The sequence below is a fragment of the Osmerus eperlanus genome, chromosome 7 (genome assembly GCF_963692335.1).
Source record: "Osmerus eperlanus chromosome 7, fOsmEpe2.1, whole genome shotgun sequence".
In the NCBI taxonomy this organism is placed as follows: domain Eukaryota; kingdom Metazoa; phylum Chordata; class Actinopteri; order Osmeriformes; family Osmeridae; genus Osmerus; species Osmerus eperlanus.
Window position 1 is genome coordinate 6,356,770 of NC_085024.1, and position 16,037 is coordinate 6,372,806.

A 16,037-nucleotide genomic window follows, 5' to 3' on the forward strand; every position below is an offset into this window, starting at 1 on the left:
CTTAATTAAGGACACTTTATTTGAACAATCCATCATCCAATGGTATGCTAACCAAAACAACAATCCAATATGTGATGAGAGTCTGCTAATTAGTGATATTTACATACATATTTACATACTGTACTGTATCCATGATTCTAAACCACTGTATCTATGCATGTAATAGCATGTTCTAATAACATGATCTGGAGGAGTTTATTCATAATATTTATTTTTACAATGTTTTTATTTTCCCTTTTTTTCCCTTTTCTCCTATTGACTTCTACAACATAAATAGTTACATGTGACACAATATCTTGAGTTGATTTGACAGGTCATCTAAAGATTTGGGGGTTCTTTTGTTTTGAGTAAATTACTTCAATTAACATTTAACAATACAATCTTTAAAAGTTGTTAAAACATTTCCCTCTATATCCAGATCAGTCTGAATCTGTTTAGGGTCCTGATCCCTCCAGGGTTTGGAATATGCTAGGAGAGCACTTATTTACAACAATCGGAAAAATCAAGCTCAAATAAAATAATGCCAGTGTAAACACGCTTCAGTATCATGTCCAAATATTGCACATACACCATTCATTCATAGATATACATATCTCCCGTGTGTGTTACGTATATAAAACTATACTTCTGTCAGAACTACTGTCAACATAAACAGAGAGGAATGCATTCAACATTGAGAGGAGAGGAGGCAGTGTTTCTGGCAAGCACAGAACGATAGAGTAAAAGATAAACGCACAGACAGACAGACAGACAGACAGAGTGATGACAGACGAACAAACAGACAGACAGACAGAGTGACAGACAGCCATGGTGTCTACTATATAAGAAAGAATGTATCCAACCCCCCCACCCCCACCCCACCCCCCCTCCTCACTGCCTGTTCAGCTGAGCCCAGGGAACACACACAGGTACACAGAAACATGGTCACACAGTGACTCTGTAGGGCTGGTTTCTCTGTGTTGCTGGCTGGATCTGGACCAGTCTGTTAAGGCTCTGGATCTGGGAGTCTGTGGCCAACCAGCAGATCTCAGATCTGTTCCATTGATTTGAGTCACCTCCAAGAAGCCTGGCTCCCCCCAAACCGCTTCCTCCAATCAGAAGTGTGCAGTGTATCAGGCGTCTGCTGCTTGGTCGGAGGTCAGTTGCTCCCGGTCAGAGATGTCATCCCCCGCTGGTGGACGCGCCCGATCAAAGAACCCACACTAGAGGGTGTAGCTACAGTTAAACTGCTGTCATGGGGAGGCTGTATGTGTGTGTGTGTAAGTTTATGAATATGTGTGTGTGTAATGTCATCCTGTCAATGACACGCACTGAAGAGAAGTGTATGAGTATGTCAGTGTGTCTAAGCATGTGTAGATGTGTGTGTGTATGTGAATGTGTGTTTGTGTGGCATACCTTCCACATAGCCAGTGTTAGTATGGCCAGAACCAGCAGTCCCAGTAGTATAGCCAGTATGATTACCCACAGTGGAACAGCAAACGCCACATCAGGGGTACCCCACAGGACCAGCGTACCCATCTTCAGCACACAAACACACACGCACACACATACATGCACACACACACACACAGTAACAAATGGATATAGGGTTTCAATTATTAACAGAATTAAAAACACAGAAACAGTATCTAGATTTCCCTCCCCCCCCCCCCCCCCCCCGCTCACTCCCTCTCTCTGTTACCGAGGTGTTGCGTCGGGGAAGGGAAGGGGGCTGGATGCGGTAGGGCAGGGATGTCACTCTGAACGACATGGTGGAGTTGAGAAAGTACGGGTCGTTACGCCTCTGCAACAGAGACAGCATGGGGACGTTAGGCAAGTTTTAAATATCTGTGTGTGCTTGCGTGTGTTTGGGTGTGTGTGTGTATGTATATGAATGTGATTACTGGATGTATACGTGTGTTTACCTGGAGGAAGGTGTGAGCCCAGAGGCGAGAGCGTATCTTGACCACAGCACTCTGACCGCGATCCAACCGACCAACCACACACAGAATGTTCAGACAGATGATGTTGCTACAGTTCTGTACAGAGGAGGAGAGGTTGAGACAGTGATTAAGTACAGTGTGTGTGTCAGTTTATATGTATGTGTGTGAGTGTGTGTACATCTATATCTATGTATGTGTGTGTGTTTTATGTATGTATGTATGTATGTATGTATGTATGTGTATATGTATGTATGTATGTATGTATGTATGTATGTATGTGTATGTGTATGTGTATGTGTGTATACTGTTCATGTGTGATATGTATGTGTGTATGTGTATGTGTGTGTGAGTATATATATGTGTGTATACTGTTCGTGTGTGTGATATGTATACGTGTGTATGTGTGTGTGTGTGTACAGTATGTGTGTGTGAGTGTGTGTACCAGGGTCTTGCTACTGTAGCTCTCAGCAGCAGTGACAGCTCTCCTGCGACGGTGAGGACCACTAGTGCTGTTCTTCAGGAAGCCAAGCAACTCTGGAGTGTCCTGGAGAGAAGACGTCTGACAGGGAGGGAGGGAAAGAGGGTAGGAGAGACAGGAAGAGAGAGAGAGAGAGAGAGATAGAGAGAGAGAGACAGGGGGAAGGAGGGACAGAGAATGACAGAGAGAGGAAGAGAGAGAGAGTTCATCAGGTTCTCTATATTATATCAGGTATAATTATTAATGTGTTTTATTATTATTAAGACAATATAAAATAGAATGAAGTGGCATTATACAATATATACCATATGTATCTCACAAACTCTTTGTTGTTGGAGGTCCACATACCTGCAGACCCAGGGGGTTCAGACTGCTGTTGGTTTCACAGCTGATTGGTCCATCTGTTTTTATCTCCATGGCATAAAGCAAGTTTTCGTCACGGAAACGGGAAGGCCAGCCTACCTGGAGCTCCGCCTCCCCAATACTACTGGGACCAGAATTGTGGAGCTGGGAGGGAGGGAGAGGGAGAGAGAGAGGTGGGGAGGAAGAGAGAGACAGAGGGAGAGAGGGAGGGAGAGAGAGGGAGAGGAGGGATAGGAGGAGAGAGACAGCGAGAAACAGAGGGAGAAAGAAATAGGAATAGAGAGGGAGACAGAGAGAGAGGGAGGGTGGATGGAGAAAGAAAGAGAGGAGAGAAACAGAGCAAGAGAAAGAGTGAGAGAGAGAGCAAGAGAAAGAGTGACAGAAAGAGAGAGGGTTACATGATTGTTATCAGTGCCTACCCCATAACAATCTCCTCATTAAAAGACCATGGTCACTAAATCATTAAAACATCTTCTCTGTTTCCTGGAAGCTCCACGTGTTGTAAGAAAACTACCTCCATACAAGCTCCACACACACATGAGCACACACACACAAACACTCACAAACACACGCATGCACACACACACTCACAAACACGCATACACAAACACACACACACAGACTCATTCATTAGCACATAGAGTGGACCATACAGGACACGAGCCTCATGCTCCCAGGCAGGAATTCTCCCTGAGAGAAACTCCGGCCTCTAACCTGAACCAGCTGCTGATGGGAAAATTACAGCTAATGAAAATCATTATCATCTGCTGGAACACGGAAGACCGGCTAGTACACTGGATGTCCATACACACACAGGCACACACACATATACACACACACATCAAAACTCTCTCACACTGTCGCCAGTCAGACTGTCTCTGATATATATGCCAGTTAACCTCTAACCTTTATCTCTCTATCTGAGATCATTCTATCTCTGACCTTCACCTCTCCCTGTCATCCTCTCCCACTCTCTTTCTATCTCTCTGTCGCTCTCTCTCTCTCCCTCCCCTTACAGGTATGATGTAATGTGTGTCTCTCTCTCTCTCTCTCTCCCTCTCTCTCTGTCTCTTTACAACAGTAATTTCCAGAATTACCACAGTGCAAGAGCTCTTTGATCTGCCAACATTTTGTGCTTTACAGGGCTACTACTTTTACTGTGTGTGTATGTGTGTGTGTCAGTGCAGACTAATTTACAACAACCATACCCCTCCATCCTCTTCCCTTCTCTTCCTCTCTTCTCCCTCAACCTCACCCCTGTTCTCCTCCACTTCCCCCATCCTTCTCTCATCTACTTCCTACGTCAGACCAAACCAATGTTCCCCATTCTTCTCCTTGACTGTGTGTGTATAGGTGTGTGTACCTCATAGATGTGTGTGACCTGAGGTCCCACGTCATCCTCCTTCACAGGCTTCTCTTTGGGCTCCCAGCGTGGGAACGGAAGGACTACCTGAGAGGGATGAGACACCCTGGAGGAGGAGAAAAGGAGGGAGGGAGGGGTGTGGGAGGGGTCCGAGAAGAGGGGGAGGGAGGGAGTAAGAGGTATAAATGGGGCGAGGGAGAGAGAGAGAGATAGAGGAACGGAAAAAGGGAGGAAGGGAGAATGAAGGAGTTAAGGAGGGAAAGAGGAAGAGAAGTTAAGGCAGGTAGGTAGGGGATATTGAGAGGTTGAGGGAGAGGGAGGACAAGAGGGGAGGCAGAGAGAGAGAAAGAGGGAGGGAGAGAGGGAAGGTCAAGAAAGCAGGAAGAGAGAGAGAGTTGAAGAGGTATTATAACAGGAAGTCATTCTGTTGGCAAGCACAACAGTACTAGGTTTAGAACCGTGCACCCAGCCTTCCCACTCTGTTTGTGTGTACAACTGCCTAGACTAAGTCTAGCCTGATGTGTGTGTCTGTATGTATCTGAGTGTGTGTGCATGCATTTATTAGTGTGTGTAAGACAGGGTCAGAACTAGCCCATGTGTGCATGATTAGCTCAACTCTATTCATAGAAACACATGATCTATGCACTGATCTAATCCACACACATCCTCAGGAGAACAACGGGAGACATAGACGTGTATGTTCTCCATGACAGAGAACTGCTCCACCTGCATGACGCTAGAAAAGAACCCCATCATCTCAGCGAGATGTTTCACAGTCTGGGAGTAGAACCAAGCTGCTCCAAATACGAGATGACTCACTTACCCTCGCAGGTCAAGCTGTGCACGGGCAGAGATGGTCAGAGTCAGGTTGACAGGGTTACTGTGGGAGTTGTCTTTGTTTGAGCTGGAAAAGACATACACATACACACACACACACACACACACACACACACACACACATACACACACACAAGACACAGCATCAGCGGACAATCCTGTATTTTCTGTGACAGCCTCAGGGTTGTCCCAATCATTTGTCCCTTGTTGGCTGTGTTCTTGGTTCCAGTAAGTTTATGGGTGGAGATACCTTGGTGATACTAATGCCAAACGCCTGGCCGACATCTTTCTTTTAAGTTTCACACTCCGACAACCACGCACACCATTTCACCACTCACACAGACACTGCAAACAGTGTTGTTGTGGTAAAAATAGAGGTGGGTAAACTATGAATTTTATTATTTATGTATAGGGTCGTCAAGTCATTTTTGGGTTGGGTCGGTAGACTGTTTTAAGGCTGCTACATGCTAGTTTAGTATAGCATTTTGGTTGTGTTGAGATCGGTGTCTGTGTATGTATAGGCTGGTTGCTTTGTCGGTTGGCATGTTTTAGTACTGTCTTGGGTTGGGCTTGAGGCAATTTGGGGTATTTTGGGTGACAGTGTTAATTATTTGGTGTAGAGGTGTTTGGATTGGAGCTTTCCCTGGTAGGTTTCTCCTTTGAGCTAGAACAGATCATGACCCATACATCCCAGTGTCTGAATGAAGCATGTTGCAGAGTCATGGTGAGTGTTGGTGAGTGTGTGCAGTGTGTCGCTGTTTGGGATCTGAACAGAGATGTTTTGTCAAGCTGCTCTCCTCTCGTCAGGTCCTGCGGCCCTCTGTCTCTCCTCTCTTTGTTCGAGAAAAACCTTAGAGTCACCACTGTGACAGAGACGGCTCTTGGCCAGTACTTTCTGTCAAGTAGACCTTTGGCGTGTGTGTATGAAAGTGTGTATGCGTGTGTGAGCATGTGTTTGACAGTGTGTGTGTATGTGTGTGTGTGTGTGTGTGTGTGTGAGAAGAGAGAGACAGAGAGTGACAGCGAGCGTTACATTAATGCTCCTCTGTCACTACTCCATACAGCCCTACTGCACTCTTTTACTTTATATTTTATATTGTAGTTTTGTAAGTATTTAGTATTTTATTTTTTACATTCTTACATTTTTATATTCTATATTTAAGGACTGAGAGAGAGAGAGAGAGAAAGATAGAGAGAGAGATAGAGAGAGAGAGAGAGAGAGAGAGAGAGAGAGAGAGAGAGAGAGAGAGAGAGAGAGAGAGAGAGAGAGAGAGAGAGAGAGAGAGAGAGAGAGAGAGAATGTTTGTGTGTATCTGTGAATCTGAGTCACCTGTGGATCTGGAGCTCAAAGTTAATGTGAGGGCCGGCATCCTGGAGTCTCTGGACAGAGAACCGCAGACCCACAGACAGCTGGAGAGAGAGAGAGAGAGAGATAGAGAGGGTGATGAGAGGGAGGTAGAGAGCAGAAACACAACAAAAAACATGTGACATCTGTAAGTGTTCAGTTATATAGCACAGCCAAACTCTCCTGAGATATCCTGGTCACTATCCCCTCTCTTAATACCCTACAGGGCCTGTGTGTGCGTGTGTGTGTGTGTGGAGGATAAGTCCAGGTCTGTAGGCTGAGACAGACCAGATCCCCTTCACACACACACACACACACACACTCACACACTCACTTCATACAGTGCAGCTACAGTAAGTACTCTCGTCTTGCCCCCAGAGTAAACCCTGTCTGCCTGGCTAACTCACAACATGTGGAAGTTTTATTTTATTATCATGTCAATGACAATGGACCCTGTGTGTGTGATTATGCTTGTATGTGTGAGCGTCTGTCCAAGTGTATGCTTGAGCATGTGTGTGTGTAAGTTTGTGTGTGAGTGTGTGTGCAAGCATGTTTGTGTTAATGAACAGCAGGTCAGTGCCTGGATCAGAGTGGGGAACACTGCCTCTCCAAAACCAGTACAACTTTACAGGACTAGCACCAGAACCAGGACCAGAATGAAGACCATGACTAGGACCCAGCCTGCTTCAGGAGACCTGCTCCCTGATGCATCTCTACAGTTTGTCTTCAGAGGCTTACCTCTGATTAGATAGCGACAGAGCGATGACAACTGTCTAATTGGGACCCAAAGCACTGTGTAACTCACAACGATTCCTGTATTCATTACTCTGTCTGTGTGTGTGAGAGAGAAAGTGTATGTAGGTATGTGTGTGTGTGTATGAGAGAGACGTAAAGATAGAGAAAGAGAGAGAACAAATGTGTGTGTGTGTGTGTGTGTGTATGTTAGAGAGAGTGTTCTGTATAAGCTCATGAATTCCTGAAGGTCCGAAAGAGCTAGGGCCGGTAAATATGGGAAACATCTGGCCAAGAGGAGAGCTGAAGTGAACTCTCTCTCTTTTTCTCTCACACACACGCACGCACGCACACACTCACCACACACACAGACCTTCAATTTAGAACACTCTAAAGCTCCCCCATCCCCCTATAGTGAAATCTGACCACATAATTGATTTATCAGAATGCTGCATGTCACCTCCAGAGTTAAAACACACTTAGCTCAACACCCTGCATAGGAAATATACCTACACACACCTACACACACAAAAAAAACATAAAAACACACACACATACAAACTAACATACAAAAAACATACTACATAAACACAGGGTAGAGTTTCATGTCGGAAGGGACCACTCTTTACTTAACAAAGCCTTGGCTTCCTGCATGTGTCATGCAGGGGGCGAATGGCTTAACACACACACACACAAACACACAGTGTTCTGAAGTTGGGAATATGAAGAGTATCTGTCATATTGCCGGGTTGATGGGTCACTATAGTAATGATGAACCAGTGTAACAGCTGACTGACAGTGTGTATGTGTGTGGACATCTGTTGAGCTCACCTCTGTCCCGGCTACCATCGGGTTTCCCAGGTCACACACCACCAGTCTGGACTCATTCACCATCCTGTACTCACAGTTTAACCTGGACAGAGACTGGAGGAGTGGAGGTGAGGGGGAGAGGAGAGAAAGAGAGGGGGAGGGGGAGAGGAGTAGAGGAGGAGAGGGGGAGGAGAGGAAGGGAAGGAGAGGAAATCAGGAGAGGGGTGTAGGAAAGGAGAGGAAGGGGAGATGAGGGGGAAAGTGGAGGAGAGGGGAAGGAGAGGAGGAGAGGGGGTGAGAGAAGTGGAGATGAGTGAACAGAGACATTGTGGATAGTGGCAGTGAGGGGGGAGGGGGAAGAGGGAGAGAGGGGGTGGGGAGAAGTGGGGGAAGGCAGGACAGGAAGAGAGTGATGAATGCTCTGACAGTAACAACCTCATCAATCTTCAGAATGCCATTACACACTCATTAGCGTACACCCACACACCCACAAACACAGTCAGCGTCTGACCCCATGTATTTCCGTGGTCACTAATGTAGCATGTAAATAATAATAGGCTCTTATTCCTGGTGAGGCAGATAAACTTTACTTACTCCAAACAAACACACAACAGGATGTGATGTCATTGACATTCAGTTAAGTGCAGGTGGGTGACTTGTAGATTCATGACATCAGAGCCAGTGTCTCTCCTTTCATATGTTCTCCTATGTTAACATAATATGATATTTTACTCTATACTGTATTTTACTTTTTTTTATCAGAATCAGAATCAGAATGGGATTTATTCGCCATGAAAGTTTGCACAGACAAGGAATTTGCTTTGGCAGGAAGGTGCATACAATAAACATATACCTAAAATTTAAATATGTGGACTATCTATACTAAGGGTACATAAACTAGCAGTACTAAGTGGGATTAGAATAGAATTAAATATACAATAAAATAAAATATAAGTTGCCGTAAATTACAATATAAAAATACAAAAATACAAATATTACAAAAAATACAAATGTACAAGATACCATTTTGTAATGCAGTGCAAAAAGCAGTGTGTTTTAAGCAAAAAGTCATTTGAGTCAGTGTGGTCCCTTGGCCTTGTTGAAGAGGCCAACAGCGGAAGGGAAGAAACTGTTTTTGTGGCGTGAGGTATTGGTCCTGATGGACCGCAGCCTTCTGCCGGAGGGGAGTGACTGAAACAGGGAGTGTCCAGGGTGGGAGGAGTCGGCCACAATCTTCCTCGCTCGCCTCAGGGTCCTCGAGGTGTGCAGGTCCTCGAGGGTAGGCAGATTGCAGCCAATCACCTTCTCAGCAGTGCGGATGATACGCTGCAGTCTGCTCTTGTCCTTGGCAGTGGCAGCAGCGTACCAGACGGTGATGGAGGAGGTGAGGATGGACTCAATGATGGCTGAGTAGAAGTGCACCATCTTTGTCTTTGGCAGGTTGAACTTCTTCAGCTGCCGAAGGAAGTACATCCTCTGTTGTGCTTTCTTGATGAGGGAGCTGATGTTCAGTTCCCACTTGAGGTCCTGGGAGAGGATAGTGCCCAGGAAGCGGAAGGACTCCACAGTGTTGACTGGGGAGTCACACAGGGTGATGGGGGTGAGTGGGGCTGTGTTCCTCCTGAAGTCCACAACCATCTCCACTGTCTTAAGAGCATTGAGCTCTAAGTTGTTCTGGCTGCACCAGGTCACCAGGTTGGCCGCTTCCCACCTATAATCAGACTCGTCTCCACCAGAGATGAGCCCAATAAGGGTGGTGTCGTCCGCAAACTTCAGGAGTTTGACGGACGGGTGACTGGAGGTGCAACTGTTGGTGTACAGGGAGAAGAGCAGAGGAGAAAGGACGCAGCCCTGAGGTGATCCGGTGCTGATGGACCGGGAGTCAGAGACTTGTGTTCCCAGCTTAACGCACTGCTTCCTGTCAGACAGGAAGTCTGTGATCCACCTGCAGGTGGAATCAGGCACGTTCAGCTGGGAGAGCTTGTCCTGAAGCTGGGCGGGGATGATGGTATTGAAGGCAGAGCTGAAGTCCACAAACAGGATCCTGGCATAGGATGCTGGGGAGTCCAGGTGCTGTAGGGTGAAGTGGAGGGCCATGTTAACTGCATCGTCCACAGACCTGTTGGCTCTGTAGGCAAACTGCAGGGGGTCCAGTAGAGGGTCAGTGATGGATTTAAGGTGTGCCAGCACCAGGCACTCGAAAGACTTCATTACCACAGAGGTCAGGGCGACGGGTCTGTAGTCATTATGTCCTGTTGGCCTTGGCTTTTTGGGCACAGGGATGATGGTGGAGGACTTGAGACAGGCTGGCACATGGCATGTCTCAAGGGAGGTGTTAAAGATGTAGGTAAACACCGGAGACAGCTGGTCAGCGCAGTGCTTGAGGGTGGCTGGAGAGACAGAGTCCGGCCCAGCTGCTTTGCGGGGATTCTGCCTCTTGAAAAGTCTGTTAACTTCACCCTCCTGAATGGAGAGAGTCGTCACTGTAGAGGGGGGGAGGTGGGAGGCCTCCTGGGTGGGAAGGGGTAGTTCAGGACTGTCCAATTGTTTTTCAAATCTGCAGTAGAACTCATTCAGGTCGTTGGCCAGGCGGGAGTCGTTAGTGGAGTGGGGGGCTCTGGGCTTGTAGTTGGTAATCTGCCTAAGCCCTCTCCAGACAGAAGCAGAGTCGTTTGCAGAGAATTGGTGTTTTAGTCTCTCTACAGAGTACAGTCGTTTAGCCTCCCTCACCGCCTTGCTAAACCTGTTCTTCGACTCCTTGAAACTTTCTTTGTCCCCACTCCTAAACGCAGCCTCTTTCTCTGACCTCAACCTTCTGAGTTTAGCTGTAAACCAGGGTTTGTCGTTGTTGTAGCTTACCCTGGTGCGTGTTGGTATACAGCAGTCCTCACAGAAGCTGATGTATGATGTCACAGCCTCTGTGAGCTCATCCAGACTATTGGTAGCAGTCGTGAACATGTCCCAGTCAGTGCAGTCCAAGCACGCCCGCAGATCCTCCATAGCTTCACTGGTCCACTGTTTTGATGTCCTCACAGCAGGCTTACAGCGCTTTAGCTTCTGCCTGTATGCAGGAATCAGGTGGACCATGGCGTGGTCAGAGTGACCCAGTGCTGCTCGGGGGACCGCATGGTATGCTTTGCTGATTGTAGAGTAGCAGTGATCCAAGGTGTTTCCTTCTCTGGTAGGGCATTTGATGAATTGTCTATATTTTGGGAGTTCTTGAGTGAGATATGATGATGTGTGTTATTATGATGTGTGTGCGTGTGTAATCAGTGTATATGTGTGTGTGTCTAGTGTCTCTAGTATGTATGTATTATATGTGTGTTCTCACCTCAACCTTGCGTTCCACTCCTATGTAGTCCGCCTCAGGAGGCAGTAATGTTTGCAGTTCTGTCTCGTACGCTCCCTCTCCACGGTTAACTGCATTTATGGTCAACATGACCAAGTTGTCGTCCCCGATGACCAGCTCTGAGCGGTCCCTGTGTCACAGACAGACAGACACACACACACACACACACACATATATATACACACAACCACAGACACACACAGATACATACATAAAGACACACACACACTTGTAGTTATTCACACAGAACCAGATGAGGCAACTGTCCCCTGTCAAAACCTGTCTGTTTGCATGCTTGTGTGTGTGTCAGAATGCATGGACAAGGTATTTGTATTGGACTGCCACAGACATCATACAGCTGTAAACTACTACAGACACACACACACAGTCACACATACACACACTCTACACACTTGGTAAAGTAAACAAGCTGAGTGTAAACTCTCATCCTGTGAGTAAAAACAGACCCAATGGACCTTGTCTTGATGTTGGTGTGTGTGTGTGTAGTTGTGTTAAATGTCCACAGGTTGACAAGAGAGTGTTTGGCACTGTCTGTCTTACATGGTGGCAGAGAGATGCAGGTCAGGAACACACTCGTTGTCTTCTCCACAGTCCAGTAGGATGTAGGCCTGGGAGACGCACAAGGCAATAAGAAAGTCACAGCTAGTTCACTGCATAATGCAAGCAAACCCAAACACACATATACACACACACACTCATGCCTGCACATATACATGCGTGTGCACACACACACCTGCTCCTGCAGGAAGGAGCTACTGTAGTGGTTGAGGACCGGTGGGAGGTCCATTTCTGAGGGGGGAGGAGCCAGACTGTAGTTGAGAGCCAATGAGATGGGAGTTAACTTATCCCTAAACTCCTCCTCATCCTGTAGAGAGAAAGAGACAGAGAGAGATACAGAGCAGAGAGGAGCAGAGAGGTACATGTTAGTCTATGTTGGTCATTTCAACAAATCTAGAGACTTGGTCTAGCCAAGGTTAGCTAGCAAGATCTGACCCAGCAAGTCTTGATATATAGATAAGTCTTCCATTCTTCAGGTTGCTTAGAATCTTTGCCAACTGTGTGTGTGTGTATGTCTGACTCACCCGCAGGTATACATGATAATTAAGGCAATTGTGAGGACTGTCCTGCCCAACTGTCAGGACCCCAGTTCGCTGGGGCTGGTGTGTATCCAGGAAGAGAATCCTCTTAATTCCACCCCTGTGTCCTTTCAACCAATCAAGATGGAGCTCTGCTTTTAGGACTGAGGAGAGATAAAGAGAGACAGAGTTGGTGAAGGGAGATGAAAGACAAGAGAATTGGTGGAGGGAATAGAGGGTTGGGAAGAGAAATGAGGCAAGACACTCCTACGATACTTCCTGGTCTTCAAGGCTCCATCAGCAGAATTACAGAGTGTGTGTTCTGGAACTCTCTGAGTATTGTCAGCTCACAAAAAAACTGATGGAAACTTTGCACTCCCCCCCCACCATCACTCCATCTCTTTCAATCTTTTTTCTTTTTCACTCGTTTACCCATTGTTTTTGAGCTGAGGAGTGATTGAACATGGGGAATTGTGATGAGACATTTGGCAGTCTTGCACCTAACTCCATTCCAACCCACTCCTCCTTTTCCTTCTCTGTCCGTCTCTATCCCCCCTCCCTCCATTCTTTCCTCCCTCCCCCCACTGTCCCCACTCCCCCCAGTGAGAGCAGCTTCTTACCAACATAGTCAGGGATCCCCACACCGCTCACCTCCACACACACATCTACTCTGATGCTGAGAGAGAAAGAGAGAGACAGAAATAATGTGATGTTATTATTACATATAACATGAAGCCAAATCTTAATCGTTGCATGACTCGCCCAGCAATAACAAAAAGGTGCCTGTTCATTCGACCAATAGAAAGGGAAGTCAAAGGCATGATAATGTGATTCTGAAATAAACACATTAACACCCTCCCCCACGCGCACGCAGACACACACACATCCCAGAGATATGGGAGACTGGAAAACATCAATGTCTGGATTTGAGTGTGTGTGAGTGTGGGTGCGTGAGTGTGTGCCTGCCTGCGTGTGTGTCTGAGAGAGAGTGTGTGTGTGTGTGTGTCTGAGACAGAGAAAAAGAGAGAGAGAGAGACATAGAGTGTGTGTGTGTGTGTGTGTCTGCATGTGTAAGTTATCAGTCAGTTTATCAGGAACAGGAAAGTGACTCCCACAGAGGGAGAGCTGCACCATTAATACTCTGGAATCTAGTGATGGCAGAATGAGAGAATCACACACCCTTCTGCTCAACTGGACAGACACCCCCATTAGGTTTTAGTTGAAGCTGTTTGTGTGTGTGCGTGTGTGTGTGTGTGTTTGTGCGTGTGTCAGCTTTGATGCAAACCAGGAGTTTGTCTGCAGTGCTCTGCTTAACCATGTTAACCTATTCAGGCAGTGTCATGTTTGTTTAATGTGTGTGTGTATGCATGTGTGCTTATATGTTTCTGCGTGCATGTGTGTGCAGAGCGGAAATGACCCCCAACCTCCTGACAAAAATCTCTGTTCCTTGGTCAGTCATTACTGTATGTAATTATCCTCAAACACACACACACACACACACACACAAACATAAAGCTTCCTGAAACAATACCTTCCTCCCTCTCTCAACCCTGTCCCTTAAGTCTCTCACAGCACTCAGATCAACCCTGGTCTTTTGACCATGTCCCACCACCCACACCCCCCTCAATACAACCCTCCTTCCTTCAATCTTTCTCTCCCTCTCTCCTAGCCCTTCATAAAGCCACTACAGGAAAAACAACCTAACTGCTCAAAAGCCCCCCCCCCCCACTCCACCCCCGTCAAAACACAAAGACTCAGACAACCCCTAACCAGTAGACTGCTGTTTGACTGGGCCTGTGTGTGTGTGTGTGTGTTGTGGTGTCGTATCTGATTGCGTACCTCCGACCACAGTTCAGTGGTTTATTTGAATAAGCTGCGTTCTGTTTTGACAGAATTCCACAGTTTAGTACTGTGGAATTGTCAGTCTGCCCAAACCCCATTCTGTCTGTGCCCATGCCAACACACACACACACACACACAAACATACACACACAGGCGTCCAGACGACCACACTTCTCTTGTCCAAATAGCCCCACAGTGTGCAGAGAGCCTCTGTGAAACAACAATAGGATACAGAACAATGAAGGCAGATGGAGACGTCCTTCTTTAGGACCTCACTGGTACCACAGAGTTCTTCAGAACATTACCAGTTCTCATGCAGGCAGAAACCACTATCTGGAAAATTACATTTCAAAGACATCCACAGAAGACAGAAAGAGGCAATTTCTGTCTCCAACTCTGCAATGTGTCTCAACACCTGTCCAATAAACAACCATGTGTATACGTATGTACTCACCAGGTAACTTTGATATCAGAGTCTGGCAGTGTGCACTGGCGATCATCAGGGTTGAGGATTCTGGGACTTAGCAGAAGTTGAGCCTCCACTGATACAACAGGACGAGCCCTAAGCACACACACACAAACATTTTTGTATTATTTGTTTGTTATAAGATTATTAAAACATTGGTTAATAGAATATTAGACTTTGCCCACCGTGTCTGAAGTGGCAGTGTTGAAAAAGTTAATGAGAGAAAACAGGTTTGATCTCCTACCTGTACACAGACACTTCCCCTGCTCCAAACGCCCCCACTATCAAATCTACAGTGACAGAGAGACAGAGAACAAGAGATAGAGAAAGAAAGAGAGAGATGGATAGAGAAATAGAGAAAGAGAGAGAGAGACTAGTTGAGCTTCAAAGAACACCACACATGGGACTGATTTCAAGGTTTCCAGCACTCTTCATCTAACACAGGCCTCTTACACACACACACACACACACACACAAATGCATTCTTATATATTACTTATATGCAGAGCTGTAGGAGCTTTGAGCTCTGAATATAACTATGCTCTTGCACATGACCTGATTCAGGCTGAAACCCAAACAGAATGTGTGTTTGTTTGTGAGATAGCGAGAGAGAGAGATGGTGTGTGTGTTTGAGACGCGACAGAGGGACCCCACGGCACATTCCTGCGCCATTACAACGTTCACATTGGTCCAATCAAGGCTCTCTAAACAACAACAGTATACCCCACTTCCTTCTCCTAGCAACCAGTTTGTTTCTAACGGTGACCAGGCTCCGCTGTATGGAAGTTTATTTGTTTTTACGTGTTTGTGATGGAGTCTTAATTGGCTCTCTGTGTTTAAAATAGAGCTCTACTTTAATGAATGTGGTTTAGGGACACATACCACAGCACCACACACACACACATACCATCCCTGATTAAAACCTGGTGAAGTGACTTAATGAATACAAGCCTACACGGCCAGACACAAAAGAAGCTAGCTCAGCGTAGAACTGGCACAAGGGTCCGGTCAGCACAGGCTAGGCTACTGACCTGGGTGTTGAGGGTGGACTAGCTGGCTGAGAGAGAGAGGGTGGGGGGGGGGGAAGAGGGAGAGAGTGAGAAAGAAAAAGAAGGAGAAAGAGAGTGCGAGAGAGTGTGAAAGAAATATAGAAAGAAAGAGAGGGAGGGACAATGAGTGAGAAAGAAAGAGAGAAAGAAAGCGAGGGAGAGGAGAAGGGACTATAATTTAATCTAAGGTGGCACATCTGTTTCTGCCGTCACTCAGTCCCTCTGAAACCACATTAAACATTTAGACCCTTGGGTGTGTGTGTGTGTGTGTGTACTGTAACAAGGGGCCTGAAGTGTAGGGGGATGTCTAGATGTCCAGTGGGGTGGGGGTAGTTGGAAAGGTAAGGGGAAGGAGGCAAAGGGGAGTAGGGAAAGAGGGGAGAG

At 46.5% G+C, this 16,037-nt stretch overlaps 1 protein-coding gene across 1 annotated transcript in view; it reads right to left on the bottom strand.

The window, feature by feature from the left end:
* Positions 1-16,037, bottom strand: part of itga8 (integrin, alpha 8) — a 34,593-nt gene continuing 18,556 nt past the window's right edge. Inside the window, exons 14-30 of the mRNA XM_062464700.1 lie at positions 14,849-14,894; positions 14,593-14,700; positions 12,917-12,972; positions 12,303-12,460; positions 11,954-12,085; positions 11,761-11,828; positions 11,182-11,329; positions 7,872-7,964; positions 6,294-6,373; positions 4,950-5,030; positions 4,127-4,232; positions 2,749-2,907; positions 2,365-2,481; positions 1,905-2,018; positions 1,682-1,783; positions 1,396-1,518; positions 1-1,202 (exon numbers count right to left, since the gene is read on the bottom strand). Coding sequence (XP_062320684.1) covers positions 1,113-1,202; positions 1,396-1,518; positions 1,682-1,783; positions 1,905-2,018; positions 2,365-2,481; positions 2,749-2,907; positions 4,127-4,232; positions 4,950-5,030; positions 6,294-6,373; positions 7,872-7,964; positions 11,182-11,329; positions 11,761-11,828; positions 11,954-12,085; positions 12,303-12,460; positions 12,917-12,972; positions 14,593-14,700; positions 14,849-14,894 — 1,781 coding nt within the window. The 3' untranslated portion in view covers positions 1-1,112. The remainder of the gene's footprint in view (positions 1,203-1,395; positions 1,519-1,681; positions 1,784-1,904; positions 2,019-2,364; positions 2,482-2,748; positions 2,908-4,126; positions 4,233-4,949; positions 5,031-6,293; positions 6,374-7,871; positions 7,965-11,181; positions 11,330-11,760; positions 11,829-11,953; positions 12,086-12,302; positions 12,461-12,916; positions 12,973-14,592; positions 14,701-14,848; positions 14,895-16,037) is intronic.